Source organism: Myotis lucifugus, unplaced genomic scaffold (assembly GCF_000147115.1).
Source record: "Myotis lucifugus unplaced genomic scaffold, Myoluc2.0 scaffold_162, whole genome shotgun sequence".
In the NCBI taxonomy this organism is placed as follows: Eukaryota; Metazoa; Chordata; class Mammalia; order Chiroptera; family Vespertilionidae; genus Myotis; species Myotis lucifugus.
The window spans coordinates 660,134-679,139 of NW_005871210.1; the positions used below are offsets into that span (position 1 = coordinate 660,134).

Below are 19,006 nucleotides of genomic sequence, written 5' to 3' on the forward strand. Positions count from 1 at the left end.
AAGGGTATGTGGTTGGCTGGGATGATATAAAAGGTTTTCCTGAAGTAGGATATGAAAGATGTTTGAAGGTTTGAATATTCCAGAGAGAAAAATCAAGGCAGAAGAACACCTCTTGTCTTTGGAGGACAGTAAGGTGATCTGTCTGCATTAGCAGGACATTTGGTAATGAGATGGCAACCCGGATTTCTGAGCGTCCACATAGACGCTGAGAATGCATTGTTTTAGGATTAAACTCAATAGTGCGTAGTAGATTAGGTAAGGGTAGAGCCTGGAGTACGTGTGCCCACTAGGGGATGCTGTTTCAAAACATAGGCCCAAACAGTGGTTCTCAACATTCTGGCCCTTTAAATACAGTCCCTCATGTTGTGATCCAACCATAAAATTATTTTCATTGCTACCTCATAACTGTAATGTTGCTACTGTTATGAATCATAATGTAAATATCTGATATGCAGGATGGTCTTAGGCGACCCCTGTGAAAGGGTCGTTTGACCGCCAAAGGGGTCGCGACCCACAGGTTGAGAACCGCTGGTAGGTGAAAGGAATGTAAGGTATAGCAGGTAAAACAACAAAGAGGGTGTTCCCACAGTTGAAAAAATTGGGAAAATAAAAAATATGCGCAAATGTTAACTCTCCCCTTATTACCTCTTGCTCCGCAACTGGGTCTCCCACACAACAAAAAACTAAAGCATTACAGTTCGCGTACAGCAAGTACCACCCGCGCTCCGATTAAAGGGACTACTATTCCCACACTCCCTTGCGAGGCCAGTGCCCTCTTTCCGGGGTGCGGGGGGCGGGGGGGGGGGGCTTGCCGCATCGTCTTCTGGGATTTGTAGTATTGCAGTGTCTTCTCTGGGAGTTGTAGTTCTCTCCCTACAATCGGCTGGGCGAGGCTGGAGACTCGGAGGCGGTGCCGGCTATCAGAGCTGCGCTAGGCGTTTAGGGCCAAGATGGCGGCGCGCCGGGGACGGAGAGACCGAGTGGTGCCGCCTCCGAGTGGGGGCCCGGGCCCCGACCCTGGCGGTGGAGTCCGCGGCAGCAGTAGGGGGGGTCGGAGCCTAGCGCCGTATGAGACTGTGAGCACTGTGAGCGGCGGGGAGCAGGTGAGAAGCTGGCGGGCGGCCCGCGGCTGGCAGCAAAGCGGCGTGTGCCGGGCGGTGACACGTGGACGCTACAGGAAAGGGAGGAAGCGCTCCGGAGTCGATGCCGGGTGCTGTGGGAGGCAGGCTGGGCCGAGTGGACCTGGCCTTTTGCTGGTGGGACGCAGGCAGAGGCGGGGTCCCTATGGGCCATTCCTCCGGAACGCCGGAGGGGCACAGTCTGGAGTCGGAAACCCGGCCCATGATTGGAGGGAGGAAGGGGGATTCGGACTTGGAGTTAAGGGCTAAGATCTCCATCTAAGGATGCCGACGGGGGGGGGTGCCCCTATCCCCCGCGCCGCAGTGCCTTTTCGGAGCCACGTGGGGCGGGGGGGGAGCGATTTCCCCCCAGAGAACTTGTCTGCTTCCCCTCCCCCTCCAGACGGCCTCGGCACCCACGTGGACTGGGCTCAGGGTTAGGGGGGCCGCGGGTCCACGTGGGGGCGGGGAGGGGGTGTCCACGTGGCTCCCGCCTCCGGCTGCCCGGCGTCCTCGTATCGGCGCTAGAGCCGCACTGCCGGGAACTGGGTGTGTCTCAGCAGGTCCCGCCATCTCCGAGGGGGCTGGGGGGCCCGGCCGGGAAGGAAGGTAGGGGCTGCTAGAGTCAACTTTGCTCGGAGGCTTGGAGTTCCTTTTCCTCCTGCTTTGGTCCTCGGAACCTCCGGACGGCGTCTGGGGAAGGACTTCCCGGATGTGCGGGAAGTCTGTTCCTTGCGGATGGCGGAGTGTGCCGGGGCGGGGAGAGGGCTGAGGTTTGCAGGGCTGTGGAGTGAGCTGTGGCGGCTTCTGCCTGACCGGCTTGGGGGGGATTGTGAGTCACGGGCACTGGTGTTTTGGTTGCCTGCAGTCCTGCCTCATTCTTGATTCAAGGGGAATGGGGACTGTCAGCATATACATGGGACAAGCTTAAGGAAAGGAAAGAATCCTCGAACCTTTCACTTTTTTACCTCCAGCATCTCTTTTGAGGAGACAGCTAAGGTCTGCTGTGAACTGACAAATTGGGGTGGTTTGTGTTTAAGGCTGTTTGGAATTTTTGCTGGGGATGAGAAAAGTTGGAGGCGATTTGAGAACAACACTAGATGAACATTTATTGGTTGGGGGGATTCCTTCCTGTCAGATTATTATTTTCTTGGCCTTCAGCTCTCCATACTTCTAAAGTGTTAGATTTTTATTCCTCAGCACAGGACTTCTTATAAGTTCTCACCCAGAGTGGAGGTTGTGCAGGACTTAGTTTGAACTGTTATCTCTCTTAAGCAATTAAGCCGAGTCCTTGAAAGCTTTTTTTTGTTGTTCTCCAGGTGGGAGTTGGGCTGCAGGCTACCAGGTAGTGTCAGTTCCAGCAGACCAATCCAGGCCCTTGCCTAAGGGAGAATGGCTTCTGGGTCCCTAACTTGGGAGCTGTCACACCCTCTTCCCTAATTTTTCCAGAGTTCACCCTTTGGGGGAGAGGCAAGAAGGATTCATGATCTAGCTGTCATCTAAGTTGGGTGGTCATTTGGGGTTGGAGAGGTCTCATGAAGAGATCCCCCCTCCCCCCTCACCACCAAATACAAAAAAACCCTGGGTATTTGGAATCCAGTCAACCAGCTACTTACTGAGAAAGCATTATGTTCAGACACAGGGAATACTGTGGTAAACCACTCCTGTCCTATAGGATCTCCTTTCCCCCGCCAATAGGATCTTATGTTTTTATCAGGCTAGACAGATAATAAGGAAAGTGCATATTTGAGATTATATAATCAGCAGCAATCTACTTTGCAGGGTCTGGGAAAGACCATGTTAAGCTGAGACTCTAATAAGGTTATGTGTGTAGGTAGGAGACACTTTCATCAGAGGTAATATGCCCTAGCTGGTTTGCTCAGTGGGTAGAGCGTTGCCCCTCAGACTGAAGGGTCCTGGGTTCAATTTTGGTCAAGGCCCTGGTCGGGGTGTGTGCAGGAGGCAACCAATCGATGTGTCTTCCTCACATTGATGTTTCTCTCTGTCTCTGTCTCTCCCTCCCATTCTCTCTAAAAATCAGTGGGAAAATATCCTCGGATGAGGATTAACAACAACAACAACAAAACCCCCACAAACAGACATCAGAGGAAATAGTATGTGAAGGCCTTGAGGTGGGAGAGAACATGACTTATTGGAGAAACAGACTTGTGTGGCTGGTGTGTAGAGAGACAGGCAGGGTGGTGAGAGGACACACTGGAGCAGAAGAGTCTGGTGGGGAAGATCACGACCCCTTTAAGCCATATTAAGGAGTGCAAACCTAATGCCAAGGGCAGTAAGATGGTATTGGAGGGATTTAGGGACTGTTTCTGGAAGTGATCTGACTTATTTTTAAAAGTTTGTAGCTGGTTTTGAGCCATGCAGGGACAAGACTGGATATGGGTTCACTTTTAGCCTGGGTTTAGCCCCTAGATCAGGGGTGGGGAAGCTTTTTTCTGGCAAGGGCCATTTGTATATTTATAACATCATTTGTGGGCCATACAGAGTTGTCAGTTTAAAAATTAGCCTGCTATATTTGGTCAAACATTTAATTAACTCACCCCTAATGCCTTGGCAGGGCCAGACCAAATGATTATGCAGGCCTTATACGGCTGAGGCCAGACGTTCCCCATCCCTGCCCTAGATGATATTGGTACTCTAGGAGCTGTCCTATTTGGGGATTGAATGATGGGTGAGGTAAGGTGGAGAGGGGGGTGTCTCTGACTCGGGTTCCAGTACTGGTCTGATGGAGGTGATGAATCGTTTGTAGAGCTGGGCATTGTCTTGAGATTCTGGCCCAGTGGCTAGGCCAGGTAGGTGGCAGGACAAGTTGAGATGCAGCCTCCTTGCTCACCCAGGAGTGTTTGCTGAGCCAGGTGCTATTCAGCTGCTGGTTGTAATTATAGGATTGTGAAGGCGTGGGAGGAGTTAGTGCCTAAAACCTGCCACCTTTCACTTCATCTCTGTCCCTGGCCTCCTAAAGTGTTCCTATCTAGCCTTTCCTCTCCCAGGTTATCCTCAACTTGGTAGGAGGGTGGGTATGGGGTATAGTTAGTTACACATGTTGCTTTTTTTTCTCTTGGAAGAGATGCAATTTCCCTTTGCTGCAGAAGGAGAGGGGGAACTGGTTTATCCATGTTTGTTCCTATTCTCGGGCCTTTGCATCATATGTTTCCTATAGTATAGATACCCATGGCTCTGGCCTCTGGCCTTGCTCGCTCCATTCCAGCCACTTCTGGCCCAGCCCACACCCACATGCTTGACAGGCCTGGACGGGTGGCTCCCTGCCTAACAAGGCTGAAGACATTGCTAGTTCTCAGGGAAGTAGTGGGGTGGGGCTTTTCCAACTACAGAATCAAGCTTTCTCATCTTTAGCTCTCACCTGATAGGGTTAGGGAAGAGACTTTTCCCTTGGGACTACCATTGAGAGATTCAGTGGCACACTGTAGGCCTTCATAATAAAAGTATGAAGTAAGTGTATATAAGACACTGTACTAGGCACCTAGGATGACCAGGAAGTATGTGTATAGTTTAAACCAGGGGTGGGCAAACTTTTTGACTCGAGGGCCACAATGGGTTCTTAAACTGGACCGGAGGGCCGGCCGGAACAAAAGCATGGATGGAGTGTTTGTGTGAACTAATATAAATTCAAAGTAAACATCATTACATAAAAGGGTACGGGTTTTTTTTTTAGTTTTTTTTTTTTTTTAGTTTTATTCATTTCAAACGGGCCGCATCCGGCCCGCGGGCCGTAGTTTGCCCACGGCTGGTTTAAACCCTTATAAGAACCAAGAAGAACATAAAAACTATAGGATACGAAGGTTACTTGCCCCAAAGGAACTTGGAATCCAGTTTTAGTATTGATGTAAGGAATGTTATGGGCTGGGGAGGGGACAGGATGTGCTTGCCAGAAAAGTGAGTGGTACAGAAGTGTGTGAATTCAGCGGGGAGATCATCTTGAAGGTGTCTTCTTGAAGAAGATGAGGGATCGAGGGAGGTGAGGTGGTGGTAGTTGAAATTGCCTGCTTGCTGATCTCTCCTTTGGTGTGCCCTTCAGACTGTTGGCCTTCACACTGCCATCAGACATCTCTTCTGAACAGTCTTGATATTTTGACTCTCCAGTTTAATAATCTCTTGTGGCTCCAGCTCTTTCTGGATGGAGTCCAAACTTTTTTTTGCCTAGAAGGTCCCTGAGCACTGCCATCTTGGTAGGGGCTTTGGCTCACGAGCTGTACTTCTCTCTGCCAGCAAGTCTGGAGGTTTGGCTGTGGTGGGGCTCCTGCTGAGTCTGGGGCCATTGTGGAAGGCTGGGCACCTAGTTTACAGAGCATATCAGTCAGTTGCCCCAAAAGGTCCATGTCCTGTAGCCTTCACCATGCTCTTCTGACATCCCCCCTTTTCCCCCAGGTGCTGCTGCATGAAGAGGTGGATGATTCTGGCATTGTCAGTCTGTCTCGGCTGGGCCCCTGTCTAAAGGACAAGGACCTGGAGATGGAGGAGCTGATGCTGCAGGATGAAACACTGCTGGGAACCATGCAGAGCTACATGGATGCCTCCCTCATCTCCCTCATTGAAGATTTTGGGAGCCTTGGAGAGGTGAGCTAGAGCTGGGCCTAGAGGTCTTTAGACAGGCAGTTTGCATGCGAGGTTATGGCTTAGTGGCTCTGTTCTCCCAGAACCTTGGTTCCTGAATACCCAACCTGAAGTCCATTTTTTGTCTCTAGGTGAGAGTTGGGCTGCAGGCTGTCAGATTATGTCCCATTTAAGGATGACCTGGTAGGCTTAGACTTTCCTTTCTCCTGCCTTGGCCCCTTACATGTGTAGAGGGTTCTGATCCCTGTTTTGAGCCCAATTCCAGCCTCACCAAAGGTTGTCTGCTAAGCATTCCACTTAGCTTGAGGGTGAAGGGAGTGTTTGAAACATAAGTTTATGACTCAGTTTTGACAGATCTCTGTTGACACTACAGAGGTGGTAGATGGTAGTAAATGGAATTGGAACTCATGTCTCCTGGTACTCAACTTTGTCCTTGGAAAATTGAACTGAACTGAGAGCCTGGGAGACTGATTCTCTTGGCATTCAGTTCTTAGTGGCTCAGTAGGTCATTTGGGATGATGATGTAGAACTTTCCTGTTGTCTTTCTGGAGCAGAGCAGGTTATCTCTGGAGGACCAGAATGAAGTGTCACTACTCACAGCTCTGACGGAGATCTTGGACAATGCAGATTCCGAGAACCTGTCTCCATTTGACAGCATTCCTGACTCTGAGCTGCTTGCCTCACCTCGGGAGGGCTCCTCTGTGAGTGTGGGACCAGGGGAAGGGGTTGTGTGGTTTGGTGCAAAGGTTAGAACCATGTCTGTGGGCCTACTCACGTATTCTGAAGCACAAACTCATCTCAGGTTCTTTCTTTCTCTTAGCTGCACAAGCTGCTCACTCTCTCTCGGACACCCTCAGAACGTGACCTCATCACGTCAGTTGATCCGCTGGGGCCCAGTTCAGGCAATAGTAGAGTGAGTGGGGTAAGCCTGACCTAAGGAGTCTCAAGGAATCCCAGGAGGGGAGGAGTGTGTGGGGACAGGTCTGGAAAAAGATGTTCCTGGAAAAAACTCCTTCTGTGGCTTCTCTTCTCTCCTATAGGTTGAGATGTCTCTCGCAGATCCCCCTTGGGACTTCTCCCCTTCTTCCTTCTTGGAGACCTCCTCCCCCAAACTTCCTAGCTGGAGACCCCCAAGATCCAGACCCCGCAGAAGCCAGTCCCCTTTTCCCCAACAGCGTAGTGATGGGGAAGAAGAGGAGGAGGTGGCCAGCTTCAGTGGCCAGATGCTTGCTGTGGAACATGGCAACTCAATGAGCAGCATCCCAGACTTTCCCATGCACCTGGCCTGCCCCGAGGAGGAAGATAAAACAGCAGCCGCAGGTATGGCAGTGCAGGCAGCTGGTGATGAGAGCATCTCTTCCCTGAGTGAGTTGGTGCGGGCCATGCACCCATACTGCCTGCCCAACTTCACCCACCTGACATCACTCAACAATGAGCTTCAGGAGCAGCCGGATGATTTGACACTGCCTGAGGATTGTGTGGTGCTGGAGATTGTGGGCCAGGCAGCCACAGCTGGCAATGACCTGGAGATCCCAGTTGTGGTGCGGCAGATCCCTACTGGACCCCAGCCTGTGCTCCTGGATGACTCACTAGAGGCCACTCCAGCCTTGCAGCTGCTCCTGCCTACACTTGAGTCAGAGACGGAGGCTGCTGTGGCCAAGGAAGCCCTCTGCCTTGAGAAAGAGGGGTTGTCACTGGACTCAGGGGAAAACCTGGAGTCAGCCTTGTTGGAGCCCAAGGAAATCATGGAGCCAATGGTGCCCAAGGGGCCTCAGAACCCACCAGCCGATGCAGCGCTGAGTTCCCAGAGAGCTCGAAAGGGCAGGAGAAAGAAGAACAAGAAACAGCCAGCAGCCTGTACAGAAGGCTTTGCCATGAGACTGAGGTCATCCTCTTGTGGGCAGCCTACTGTGGCTACAGGGGTGATCTCTCAAGCAGGCACTTTGCCTCAGGAGGAACTTCAAAGAGAGGTTGGGCCTCCCCATGGTAGAGGGAAGCCCCGGGCTTGGGCTCGGGCCTGGGCAGGTACCTTGGAGAAGCCTAGCTCTGGGAACTTGGAGAGTAATGCTGGACAAGCTAGTCCTGCTGAAGAATGTCCTCTTGACCTCTACCCCAACCTGGGTGACACCATCGAAGTTAAGCCTGTTCCAACCCATATCACATTGGTTGATTCTGCTAATGCCGACCCCATGCCACTTGATTCTGTTGAAACCGATCCCTCTGCAATTGATCCTGTTCTAGGTGACCCTGTATCTGTTGACCCTGCATTGGTTGACCTTGCTTCATCCAACTCCGAGCTGGTTGACCCTCTTCCAGCTGACCCAGTGTTGACTGAGCCAGTCCTGGCTGACTCTCCAGCAGTTGAACCTGCAGTGGTTGTTCCTGTCTCAGATGACTTGCCACCAGTTGACCCTGTCTCCACCAACTTAGCACCAGTTGACTCTGTTCCCAATGACCTGGCTCCAGTTAAGCCTGTGCTAGTTAAGTCTAGGCCAACTGACCCCAGACGTGGTGCAATGTCATCAGCCCAGGGGAGTCCAGCCCCCCAGCTCCTTCTAGAGTCAGAGTCCTTGGACCCCCCAAAGGCCATCATCTCTGAAGTCAAGGAGATCGTGGGTCCTCTGAAGGTGGAAGGTGATACTAATGCCACAACCCAGGAAACCAGACCTCGGCCTCTTAGTCTATCTGAGTACCGGCGACGAAGGCAGCAGCGCCAAGCAGAGGCAGAAGAAAGGAGTTCCCAGCTCCCATCTGGGAAGTGGCCCAGCCTCCCAGAAACCCCCACAGGGCTAGCAGACATCCCTTGTCTTGTCATCCCACCAGCCCCAGCCAAGAAGACACCTCTGCAGAGAAGCCCTGAGACTTGCTTTGTGCCTGTGGGTGGTCCCAGTCCTGTTTCTCCTAGTCCTGAGCCACCTACAAGCAAATCTGTGGCCTCAACTCCCACTGAGCAGGTGCCATCCCAAGAGATGCCACTGCTAGTGAGACCTCCACCTCCTGCTGTGCAGTCCATGCCCCCAACAATGCCCACTGCTGTGCCTTTTCCACCGGGTGGGCTGGGCATGAATCCCATGCTGCCCCCACCAACCTTGCAGCCTCCTAGTCTTCCAATGTCTGTGGGGCCAGTACCACCTGATCCCTATACTCACTATGCTCCCATGCCACCCTGGCCTTGTTATCCCCCAGTGTCTCCTTCTGGCTATCCTTGTTTGCCGCCCCCACCAACAGTGCCCCTAGTGTCTGGTACCCCTGGCACCTATGCTGTTCCCCCCACTTGCAATGTGCCTTGGGTACCCCCTCCTGCCCCAGTCCCGCCTTACAACTCTAGCTGTACTTATGGGCCCATGGGGTGGGGTGCAGGGCTGCAACACCCTCCATTCTGGCCTACTGTGCCCCCACCACCTTTGCCTGTAGCTTCTGTTGGGAGAGCTGTTCCCCCACCCAAGGTGGAGCCCAGTGGCATCCCAGCTGGCCCTCCTGAAAGTTTACCTCCTGTACCGATGGCTCCTCCCCTCACTCTGGGATCAGCTGGTCAGGGAGCTCCACAGATAGAGCCCACCAAAGTGGAGGTCAAACCAGTCCCTGCATCTCCCCATCTGAAACACAAGGTATCCTCCCCGGTGCAAAGCCCACAGAATAAGGTTTCACCATATCTGCCTGCTGAGAGTGTGGCTATTGAGGAGCCTGCATCAGAGAGGTTAAAACTTGAGACCCAGGAGACCAAGTCCAGGGAGAAGACCCCCTCTCCTGTTGCCAAGGCTGTTCCCACACCAAAGCAGAGCACTGTCACTAAGTTGCCTGCTGTCCACCCAGCCCGTCTAAGGAAACTGTCCTTCCTGCCTACCCCACGTATCCAGGATCCTGAGGATGTGGTACAGGCTTTCATCAGTGAGATTGGTGAGTGCCACACAGTTGGTATCAGAGTCAACTGGTATTAGGTTAGCGGAGGCAGCGTCAACTGGTGGCAAGTCATCTGTTGGTGTGAAGAAGGGAATTGGGGTTGGGTGGAGAATGTCCTCCAGAGATTAGGATAAAGTACCTGGCTGGGGGGCTGGCCTTTGGATTTCTTTGGAGGGTTCTTGAGAGTCAGCTCTGGGTTTATTTCTTGCTTTGTATTCCTGTCTTGGTTTACTTAGTATAGTGAGCAGGGGGAGCATAAAGGGAGAACTGACGTGATTTGGGACTTCCTGGGACCTGTGTACTCAATTGATAGGAGCTGTTTTCCAATCCTGTGTTGTGTGCTTCCACAGGAATTGAGGCATCGGACCTGTCCAGTCTGCTGGAGCAGTTTGAGAAATCAGAAGGTGAGGGAACCTGGGGAGCTTTGCTCCAACCCCTTTTTAAAGTTACTATTTCCTTTGGGCCCAGTTTATAGTTACTTGAACTGGGGGAAGGACAGCCTGAGCCACTAGAGCAGTCCCCTAATTGGAATGGGAGACAAGATCCACCTGTGATGCCATCTAAGCCAGGGAGAGGGTACAGCGTGGCAAGTATTACAAAGAGTAGACCAATGGGGAGATGTTTTCTAGAGGGAAGTAGCTCGAAAGGTAGGCCTTGAAAGATAGGCCTTCATAGAATGCATGTGGTGAATAAAGGCAGAGATACAGAAATGATTGAGTGTGGTGTATTTAGAAGGCAATGGATAATTCAGCTTTTTCATTGCAAGGCATGGTGCTGCTGTTGATACTATATCCTGTTCTCAAGGAACTTACCTAATTGGGAAGAAAAGTCTGCAGAAATGACTCCTAAATTGGTAATGGGTATCTATAGTTCAAGGCAAAATAAAAATATAAGTGTAGAACAAGTGTAAACTCTAAGACTAGGAAGTTGGGCAGGTCATGTAGAACCTTGAATGTTAGGCTCAGAAGTTTGACTCTATCTCAGATTCAGTGGGTAGTGTGGATGTTTCTGAGCAGAGAAGAGACATGATTAACAATAGTACCTGTGCACACACTGGAGAAAAATGGATCTTTTTGGGGAGAGCCCAGTGGAATATGTAGGCAAAGTGGATTTTCCTCCTTTGGGTCTTAAAGCCAGCCCTTCTGTACCTCCTCAATTTGGAACATCTGGTTGGGCTTTTAACTAGTATGGTTTCTTTGCAGCCAAAAAGGAGTGCCCTCCCCCGGCTCCTGCTGACAACTTGGCTGTAGGAAACTCAGGGTAAGTATGGAGACATGTGAGCGAGTTACCCTACAGCTGTTGGTCAGCAGCCGGCCGGCGCTCCAGGATCATTCATTGGATGCCTCTGTTGCAGTGACGTTTAGTCAGCTCTAGAGTCTTTTCCTGTTTCCACATCCCCATGCTCAGCTCATCACTACTGGGCACTGTTTTGGGTGGTGAGGTAGGAGGATGGATGCATACCAAGACTTTGGTTGATTCCATTCTGGGGTTCCAAGTGTCCTAGAGGTGCCTTTTGTCTGGCAAGTCATGCCTTTGGGGGGGTTTTCATTTAACACGTTTTAAAGTTGTTCAACACTGGTGATAATTTAAGATAAGTGGGGGAAGATGTTGATGGCTAGGGCTTCCCTGACTCCTTGGAGGATACAGGCACCCTACACCTTGCTCCCCAGTCTTCCAGGACTGAGAGGACTTCTTAAAATTTTTCTTGTTCATGGTATGCCATGCTGTTCTGCCAAGCATATTTCTCTCCACATTGATTTTGGGTTGGTTTGAGCCGGGCAGGTAAAGCTCCTGGCGTGAAGGAGGTGGGTGGGGGGTATTTAAGATTATAGTTGAGTTGCCTTCTGGCATTGGGCAGAGCTGAGCTAAGACTCAACCTACAGTTCAGTGACCAAGACTGTTTTTGTGCTGGGGGAGAATGATAGGGGCAGGTTGTGCATCCCATTCCTCTCTGCACACACCCCTCTCCCATTGCTTTGTGAGGAAAGCAGATGTACAGATGTTGAGGAGGCAATGAACCAGGCTTTCCCTTTTCCCCCTGCCAGCAGCGTTGACCCTCCCCAGGAGAAGAGGCCCCTAGACCGGTTACAAGCCCCAGAACTGGCCAACGTGGCAGGTGGGTTCAGGGTGGGGAACTCTGTCTTTGTTTAGTTTATGCAGTAAATGTTTGTAGAGCCCGATCTGATCCTCATCATTGAGGTTCTCACAGTCCATGGGGCAAGTGGCAAAATGACTTTGTTGAGTATCAGAGGTTGTATGTCAAATAAGTGGGGTCTGAAGGGGGACAGTCAGGGATGGGTTGTATGGAAGATAATCTCCAAAGCAGAGGCTTGAGAAAATCACTGATACCAATCAGGTAGGTTTAGGGGACGGAGAATTCTGTAGGTGAGCATCTAGAGTGAACTGAAGAAATAAAATCAGCCTGGTATGTTTTGGGGAATTGCAGGTGCTTAGGTTTGGCTGTGGTATAGTGGCTAATCAGGGTGGTGAGCAGAGCTAAAGCAAGAGATAAAAGCTGGAGTGGTAAGTAGAAGGTCAGATTATGGGAACTTTGTAATGGTAAGCTATTTGGACTTTATCCTGTGCATGGAAGAAGCAATTGAAAAAGCTTTACTGAATTGGTTTTTGGGTGCTCCCTCCAGCAACAATGTAGAAGACAGGTGGACAGGTGTGAAGCTCAAGGTAGGGGATCATTAGAGATGATGATGACAAGTCCCGACAAGATGCAGCCAGAAGTCAGGCAATGCTGGAGTAGGGTGGAGGGGTCTAGGAATGGAGAGGTAGACTGGGCAGGACCTGGTCACCAGTTAGGTTGGGGCAATGAAAGGTTGTTGGATTCAGGAAGACCCTGGCTGGCGGGGTTTCTGTTGCTGGTCCCCAAGATGGGGAACTTGGGGGAAGGAGTAGTTGCAACAATGGGAGAAGTTGGGCTGTGGACCATTGTGGTGTGCTTTGTGAGATGAGGTGGGGGTCTCTGGAGCTTACACAGTGTTTGGAAGTGTAGAATCGGATCTCATCCTGCTATCTCCATCCTCCCTCCCCTCACAGGGCTCACCCCTCCAGCTACCCCTCCCCACCAGTTATGGAAGCCCTTGGCTGCTGTTTCCCTGCTGGCCAAAGTCAAATCTCCTAAGTCCATCGTTCAGGAGGGAACCCTGAAGCCTGAAGGAGTTACAGAGGCCAAACATCCAGCTGCAGCCCGCCTCCAAGAAGGGGTCCATGGCCCTAGTCCGGTCCATGTGGGCTCTGGGGACCATGACTATTGTGTCCGGAGCAGAAGCCCCCCAAAAAAGACTCCTGCTCTAGTCTTTCCAGAGGCAGGCTCCCGATGGAACGTCAAACGCCATCAGGATATCACCATCAAACCTGTCTTGTCCCTGGGCCCAGTCGCCCCTCTTCCTCCAGGCACAGCTGCCTCCCAGGAGCCACTTGATCACAGGACTAGCAAAGAGCAGGCAGATCTCCCAGCCCCTTGCCTTGCCCCATCTGCCTTGCTGTCCCCTGAGGCCTCGCCCTGCCGGAATGACATGAACACTAGGACTCCCCCTGAGCCCTCAGCCAAGCGGTCAATGCGCTGTTATCGAAAAGCCTGCAGGTCAGCCAGCCCCCCAAGCCGGGGCTGGCAGGGCCGCCGTGGCCGCAGCAGTTCTGTCAGCTCTGGGTCCAACCGGACCAGTGAAGCATCTTCTTCCTCATCCTCATCGTCGTCTTCATCCCGATCCCGGTCCAGGTCCCTCTCCCCCCCACACAAGAGATGGCGAAGGTGAGCTCTAATGGTCTATTAGGTCCTCTCCATTTAGGAAGTTTTTTTGCACATTGAGTTTGATACTTTCAGGCACTAAGGCTCCTGTTTCTGTCTTCGGCTTTTGTCTTCTCTGCCTTCCCTGGATTGTTGAAGGAGGCAAGCTGTGAGAAAATAGCTTCTGTCCTCTGTTGGAGTTTGGGGTATCCCTGAGGTCTCTGCTTCCTTGAGACCTGCCTTGGGGAAACGTTAGGATTTGATCTTAACCATGTTGAATCCTTTGAATACTCCTATCAGTCCTCATTTCTGGTATTTTCCTGGTGTTATGTGGGAAGGTGGGGTTGTGGGTTGTTAATGGCAGACAGTCCTTTTAATCTGTTGAGGAAAGAGTCTGGGCAGTTCTTTTGGGTGTCCCTGTGGCCTCATCTATTTCCTGGCAGTACTTTTTTTTCAGTAACAGACCCAGATTTTCTATTTAGATAAGGTAGCCTTTATCTCCTTTAGTCTTCACTTACTTTTCTTCTTTCTGATTTGTTAAATATTTTTCAATCTTTAATTGCATAATTGAAAAGAAATATGACCTATGCCAAAATACTCTAAAACATTCCAGATACATCTAAAGTCCATCAGGGCTTCAGTTTGGTCATCTTTGAAGAGTTTTTCTAGACCTCTTCAGCTTTCTTTTGCCTTTGGTCCTGTGCTTCCTGAGAAGGAGGCGGGGCTGCTGCCAAGGTGAAGTAAGTAGTATATACCTGCACCATTCCCAGCATTCCTATGCGCCCCTTTATTCTCTAGGTCCAGTTGTAGTTCCTCTGGATGTTCCCGAAGATGCTCTTCCTCTTCCTCATCTTCCTCCTCATCTTCCTCATCCTCATCATCTAGTTCCCGAAGCCGGTCCCGCTCCCCATCCCCCCGCCGGAGAAGTGACAGGAGACGGCGGTGAGCATGTGTTCAGGGAGTCAGTGCATCTGGGGTGTAAGTGCCTGAGAGTTCAGAGACTTAAGCTGTCTAATGTCTGGGTGGTTGATGGCACCTTCTCTTGTCAGGTACAGCTCTTATCGATCACATGACCATTACCAAAGGCAGAGAGTGCTGCAGAAGGAGCGTGCAATAGTGAGTAGAGGAACAGGTCATGGGAGTTTGCCCCTGTGCCCCTGAGCCACAAGCTCAGAGCCTTCTGTAGTTCTGGCCCTGGCTCATGGTATGTAAATTTCCCTTGTCCCAACATAGGAAGAGAGAAGAGTGGTCTTCATTGGGAAGATACCTGGCCGCATGACTCGGTCAGAGCTGAAACAGAGGTTCTCTGTTTTCGGAGAGATTGAGGAGTGCACCATCCACTTCCGTGTCCAAGGGTAAGCGTGGGCCCTAAGGTCAGGATGTACTTGGATGCTTTTTTAGTCTTTCCCCCTTGCTCTGTGTGCTGCACAACATTTTTTCACTCAGAGGATTGGCTATTTGGGGAATGAGAAGAATCACCCCAGTCCTCTGTACCCTGGTGGGTGTTTCTTCTCCATGGCATGTGCCCAAATAGCCAGCCTCTGCCTCACCCACCAGTGACAACTATGGCTTCGTCACTTACCGCTATGCTGAGGAGGCATTTGCAGCCATCGAAAGTGGCCACAAGCTGAGACAGGCAGATGAGCAGCCCTTTGATCTCTGCTTTGGGGGGCGCAGGCAGTTCTGCAAGAGAAGCTACTCTGATCTTGGTGAGTGGAGGGAGGCCTTGAGGCTTTGGTGTAAGGGTTCCCAACCTTTTGAGAGTGGGCTCGGCAGACTTGTATTCATCTGACACATGAAGGAACCAAGGGGTGGGATGACTTAAAGTCATTATTGGGATGGGAGGTGGCTGGCCATCTGAGGACTCTGTGGTTGGGAAGTGTGGTCAGAGACCTTGATGTTTGTCTGTCTTTCTCTACCTTTATAGACTCCAACTGGGAAGACTTTGACCCTGCTCCTGTAAAGAGCAAATTTGATTCTCTTGACTTTGACACATTATTGAAACAGGCCCAGAAGAACCTCAGGAGGTAACCCTGGGCCCTTCTCCCCTTCCCCCTTTTTTTGGAGGTGTCCAACCATCTCCAACCCCCTTCCCCACTCTAGGGGAGAGAGCTGCTAGTGAGGAGATGACTGTTTTATAAAGAAATGGAAAAAGTGAAATAAAAAAATGTGTTAAATCAGATTTTTTAAAAGGGTATTTGTTTTTATAACAGGTATTGAAACAAGTTAATTTGCATTCCTATTTGAGATGGATGACATTGAGGGATTCCCCCTGTGTTTGGATGATTAAAGTCACTATGCAGACTAATAAATACGAACTAGAGAGAACATCCATGTGTTGTGCTTCTTTCTTTCTATGGTGTTAATACCAGACATACTCACTTTTCCTCTCAACACAGTGTCACATTTACCTCCATTGAGTTCCTAGGAACCCTCTTTGATCAGGTGCAAAATCCTGTTGGACTTGAAACTTGGCTCCTTGAGTGTTTTGACAGTGAAATTAGTCATCAGGGCAGTGCTTCTCAAACTTTAAAAGGGCATTTGAGCCCTGGCCAGTGTGGCTCAGTTGGTTGTCCTGTGCACCAAAAGGATGCCGATTCAATGCTAGGGCACATACTGGGGATTGTGACTTGATCTCCAGTAGGGGGCCTGCAGGAGGCAGCCACTGGATGTTCCCTCTCAGTTTCTCAGAGGGTGGGGTGGGCAGCATTTGAACCCTGGACAGTGTTGCTAGGTGGTTAGAGCATTGCTCAGATGTTTTAGGAATGCATGCATGTGGATTGACTTCTGGGGAAGAGGGAGATAGATGTAGGAGTTATATCTAGGAGAGAGGAATGCCTATTTTGAAAAAGACAAAGAAGTGTGTCCCCTGAAAAAGTACATCCTTACCCTTTTTTGAGGGGCATTAATGGGAAGTAGTCAAAGTATAGTGTATGGGATTGAAGGGATTCTTGTCTGTTGCTAATGTAAACAAATATGATAGAGTTTGAAATTGACTTGTCAGGCCTGGGCATTAGAATATTTGAGTATTCATGACAAAGGGGGAAACAATTGGGTAGTTAGTTTTCCAGTTTTCTCATGGGGCGAGTTCACAGTATAAACTGTCAGGACTGTGGTTTGAAGAGATTGCTGCTGCATCATTCAGGTTTGGTGCACAACCCCTTTTACCTTCATGGAGCTGACTTGACTGAATAAGTAAGTGGGGGGCCCAGCTACCCTGTCGCTATAAAGGGAAGGCAGGCCTAGCTGGTTTGGCTCAGTTGATAGAGCATCGGCCTGCAAACTGAAGGGTCCTTGGTTCGATTCCAGTCAAGGGCACATGCCTGGGTTGCAGGCTTGATTCCCAGTGTGGGACATGCGGAAGGCAGCCCATCAATGATTCTCATCGTTAATGTTTCTATCTCTCCCTCTCCTTTCCTCTCGGAAATCAATAAAAAATATTTTTAAAGAAATAATAATTTTAAAAAATGGAAGGCAGGCTGTGTGCTCTCCACGCTTGGTCTGCTGCTTTGCATCCACTTCCATCGATTCTTAATGGTTGCGGGCACATCCCCAGTGGGAGATGTGCAGGTGGCAGCTGATCGATGTTTCTCTCTCATCGATGTTTCTAACTCTCTATCTCTCTCCCTTCCTCTCTGTAAAAACTCAATAAAATATATTTTAAAAAAAAAAGAAATAATAATTTTAAAAAATGGAAGGCAGGCTGTGTGCTCTCCAAGCTTGGTCTGCTGCTTTGCATCCACTTCCATCGATTCTTAATGGTTGCTCATCAGGCCTCAGGTGACAAAATGGTGAAGCAGATCAAGAGCAAGTATGCTTTTGAGGAAGCCTTGAACAGTGCAAGAGATAAACTTGTAGTACCTGACTTCTCAGCCACATGGTGTGGGTTTGGCAAAATGATAAAGCTTTTTTTTCATTTCCTCTCTGAAGTATTTCAGTGTGGTATTCCTTGAAGTAGATGTGGATGACTATTAGGATGTTTCTGCAAAGTGTGAAGTCAAATGCATACCAACCTTTCAATTCTTAATCCTCACCTGAGGATATTTTTTCCTTTTTTTTTTTTTTTTTAGCAAGAGTGGAAGGGAGTGGGGAGACAGAGAAACATTGATATAAGAAAGATGCATTGACTGGTTGCCTCCTGCACATGCCTCAAATGTGCTGGGGATTGATCCTGCAACCGAGGTAAGTGCCCTTGACCAGAATCGAACCTGAAACCCTTCGGTCCATGGGCCGACGCTCTAACCACTGAGCAACTGGTCACGGCCAACCTTCCAGTTTCATTTGTTTGTTTGAAATATATTTTTATTGATTTAAGAGAGGAAGGGAGAGGGAGAGAGAGAGAGACACATCAATGATGACAGAAACATTGATCGGCTACCTCCTGCACGCTCTCGTCTGGGGATTAAGCCTGCAACCTGGGCATATGCCCCAATCGGAATTTGAACCGTGACCTCCTGGTCCATAGGTCACACTCAGCCACTGAGCCACGATGGCTGGGCTGTTTGTTTTTTAAATATATTTTTATTGATTTCAGAGAGGAAGGGAGAGGGGAAGAGAGAGAAACATGAATGATGAAAAAGAATCATTGATGGGCTGCCTCCTGCATGCCCTCTACTGGGGATCGAGCCTGAAACCTGGGCATGTGCCCTAGACCAGAATTGAACCCAAGACCCTTCATTCCGCAGGCCACTGAGCCAAACCATGTAGGGCTACAAAAGGTCAAAAGGGTGAGTTTTCTGGAGCTAATAAGGAAAAACGAAGTCACCATCAATGAATTAGTTTATTCATGTTTTCTGAAAACAGTTATCAGTTTTTGAAATTTTTTTTACTTACATAAAAGAAAGATCAAGCATAGAGACTATATACTCCACTACCATCTGAATATAAATGACAACAAAATATTAGTTATACCATTAAAAATAAGTGGAGGATAGGGTTTCATGGGCAGGACATGGATGGGGGTAGGGGGGTGGGGCAGTTTTGTTACTGGAAAGGGGACCTGGCCCTGAGTCTGCCTGCCTTGGACCAGCTGGTAGCGTGTGGGTTCTTTGTACAGGAAAGATTTCATAGCACAAGTCCAGGTGATTCACTGCAGTGGTTCTCAAACTTCTGGCCCTTTAAATACAGTTCCTCATGTTGTGACCCAACCATAAAATTATTTTCGTTGCTACTTCATAACTGTCATGTTGCTACTGTTATGAATCGTAATGTAAATATCTGATATGCAGGATGGTCCTAGGCGACCCCTGTGAAAGGGTCGTTCAACCACCAAAGGGGTCTCGACCCACAGGTTGAGAACCGCTGTTTTAGAGGATGTTGAAACGGAACAGTGAAACGGAAGGGTGTAGGATAGAAGAGGGCCACAATGGGTTCTTAAACTGGACCGGAGGGCTGGAACAAAAGCATGGATGGAGTGTTTGTGTGAACTAATATAAATTCAAAGTAAACATCATTACATAAAAGGGTACTGTCTTTTTTTTTTTTTAGTTTTATTCATTTCAAATCAAACGGGCCGGATCCGGCCCACGGCTGGACTAGACAGTGAAATGAGCCTAGACTGGGCTGCTTTGGCTCACTAAGAAGTCAGAAGAAAGGGGGCCTTTGGGACAGGTTCAGGGCCCATTGCTCCCTGGATGCAAGTCTTGTGGGAGTCCCTTAG

The 19,006-nt window shown here is 49.9% G+C and overlaps 1 protein-coding gene and 1 pseudogene across 9 annotated transcripts; both read left to right on the forward strand.

The window, feature by feature from the left end:
- The first annotated feature begins 861 nt into the window (after nucleotides 1-861).
- Nucleotides 862-15,677, forward strand: PPRC1 (peroxisome proliferator-activated receptor gamma, coactivator-related 1). 9 transcript variants are annotated; one of them, XM_023759793.1, is made up of 15 exons: nucleotides 987-1,103; nucleotides 3,160-3,232; nucleotides 5,523-5,711; nucleotides 6,263-6,409; nucleotides 6,529-6,630; nucleotides 6,749-9,605; nucleotides 9,959-10,012; nucleotides 10,811-10,868; nucleotides 11,654-11,724; nucleotides 12,657-13,371; nucleotides 14,146-14,289; nucleotides 14,397-14,463; nucleotides 14,581-14,702; nucleotides 14,905-15,056; nucleotides 15,275-15,677. In XM_023759793.1, the coding sequence occupies exons 3-15, from the start codon at nucleotides 5,607-5,609 to the stop codon at nucleotides 15,376-15,378; spliced, it is 4,698 nt and encodes a 1,565-aa protein (XP_023615561.1). In that variant the 5' UTR covers nucleotides 987-1,103; nucleotides 3,160-3,232; nucleotides 5,523-5,606; the 3' UTR covers nucleotides 15,379-15,677. The 9 variants fall into 9 exon arrangements, 8 of the variants coding, with proteins under 8 accessions (XP_006095936.1, XP_023615558.1, XP_023615556.1 ...); XM_006095874.3 differs by lacking the exon at nucleotides 3,160-3,232 and having other exon boundaries at nucleotides 862-1,103; XR_002830984.1 differs by lacking the exon at nucleotides 3,160-3,232 and having other exon boundaries at nucleotides 912-1,103; nucleotides 14,882-15,056.
- Nucleotides 15,678-17,135: 1,458 nt separating this feature from the next.
- On the forward strand, nucleotides 17,136-18,512 carry LOC102425685 (annotated as a pseudogene).
- The last annotated feature ends 494 nt before the right edge of the window (nucleotides 18,513-19,006 follow it).

Coding starts and splice junctions, on each gene's coding strand:
- PPRC1 (XM_006095874.3), top strand. CDS start 951: ATGGCGGCGCGCCGGGGACGGAGAGACCGAGTGGTGCCGCCTCCGAGT. Junction 1,104..5,522: donor CTGTGAGCGGCGGGGAGCAG/GTGAGAAGCTGG, acceptor CTTTTCCCCCAG/GTGCTGCTGCATGAAGAGGT. Junction 13,372..14,145: donor CCACACAAGAGATGGCGAAG/GTGAGCTCTAAT, acceptor TTTATTCTCTAG/GTCCAGTTGTAGTTCCTCTG.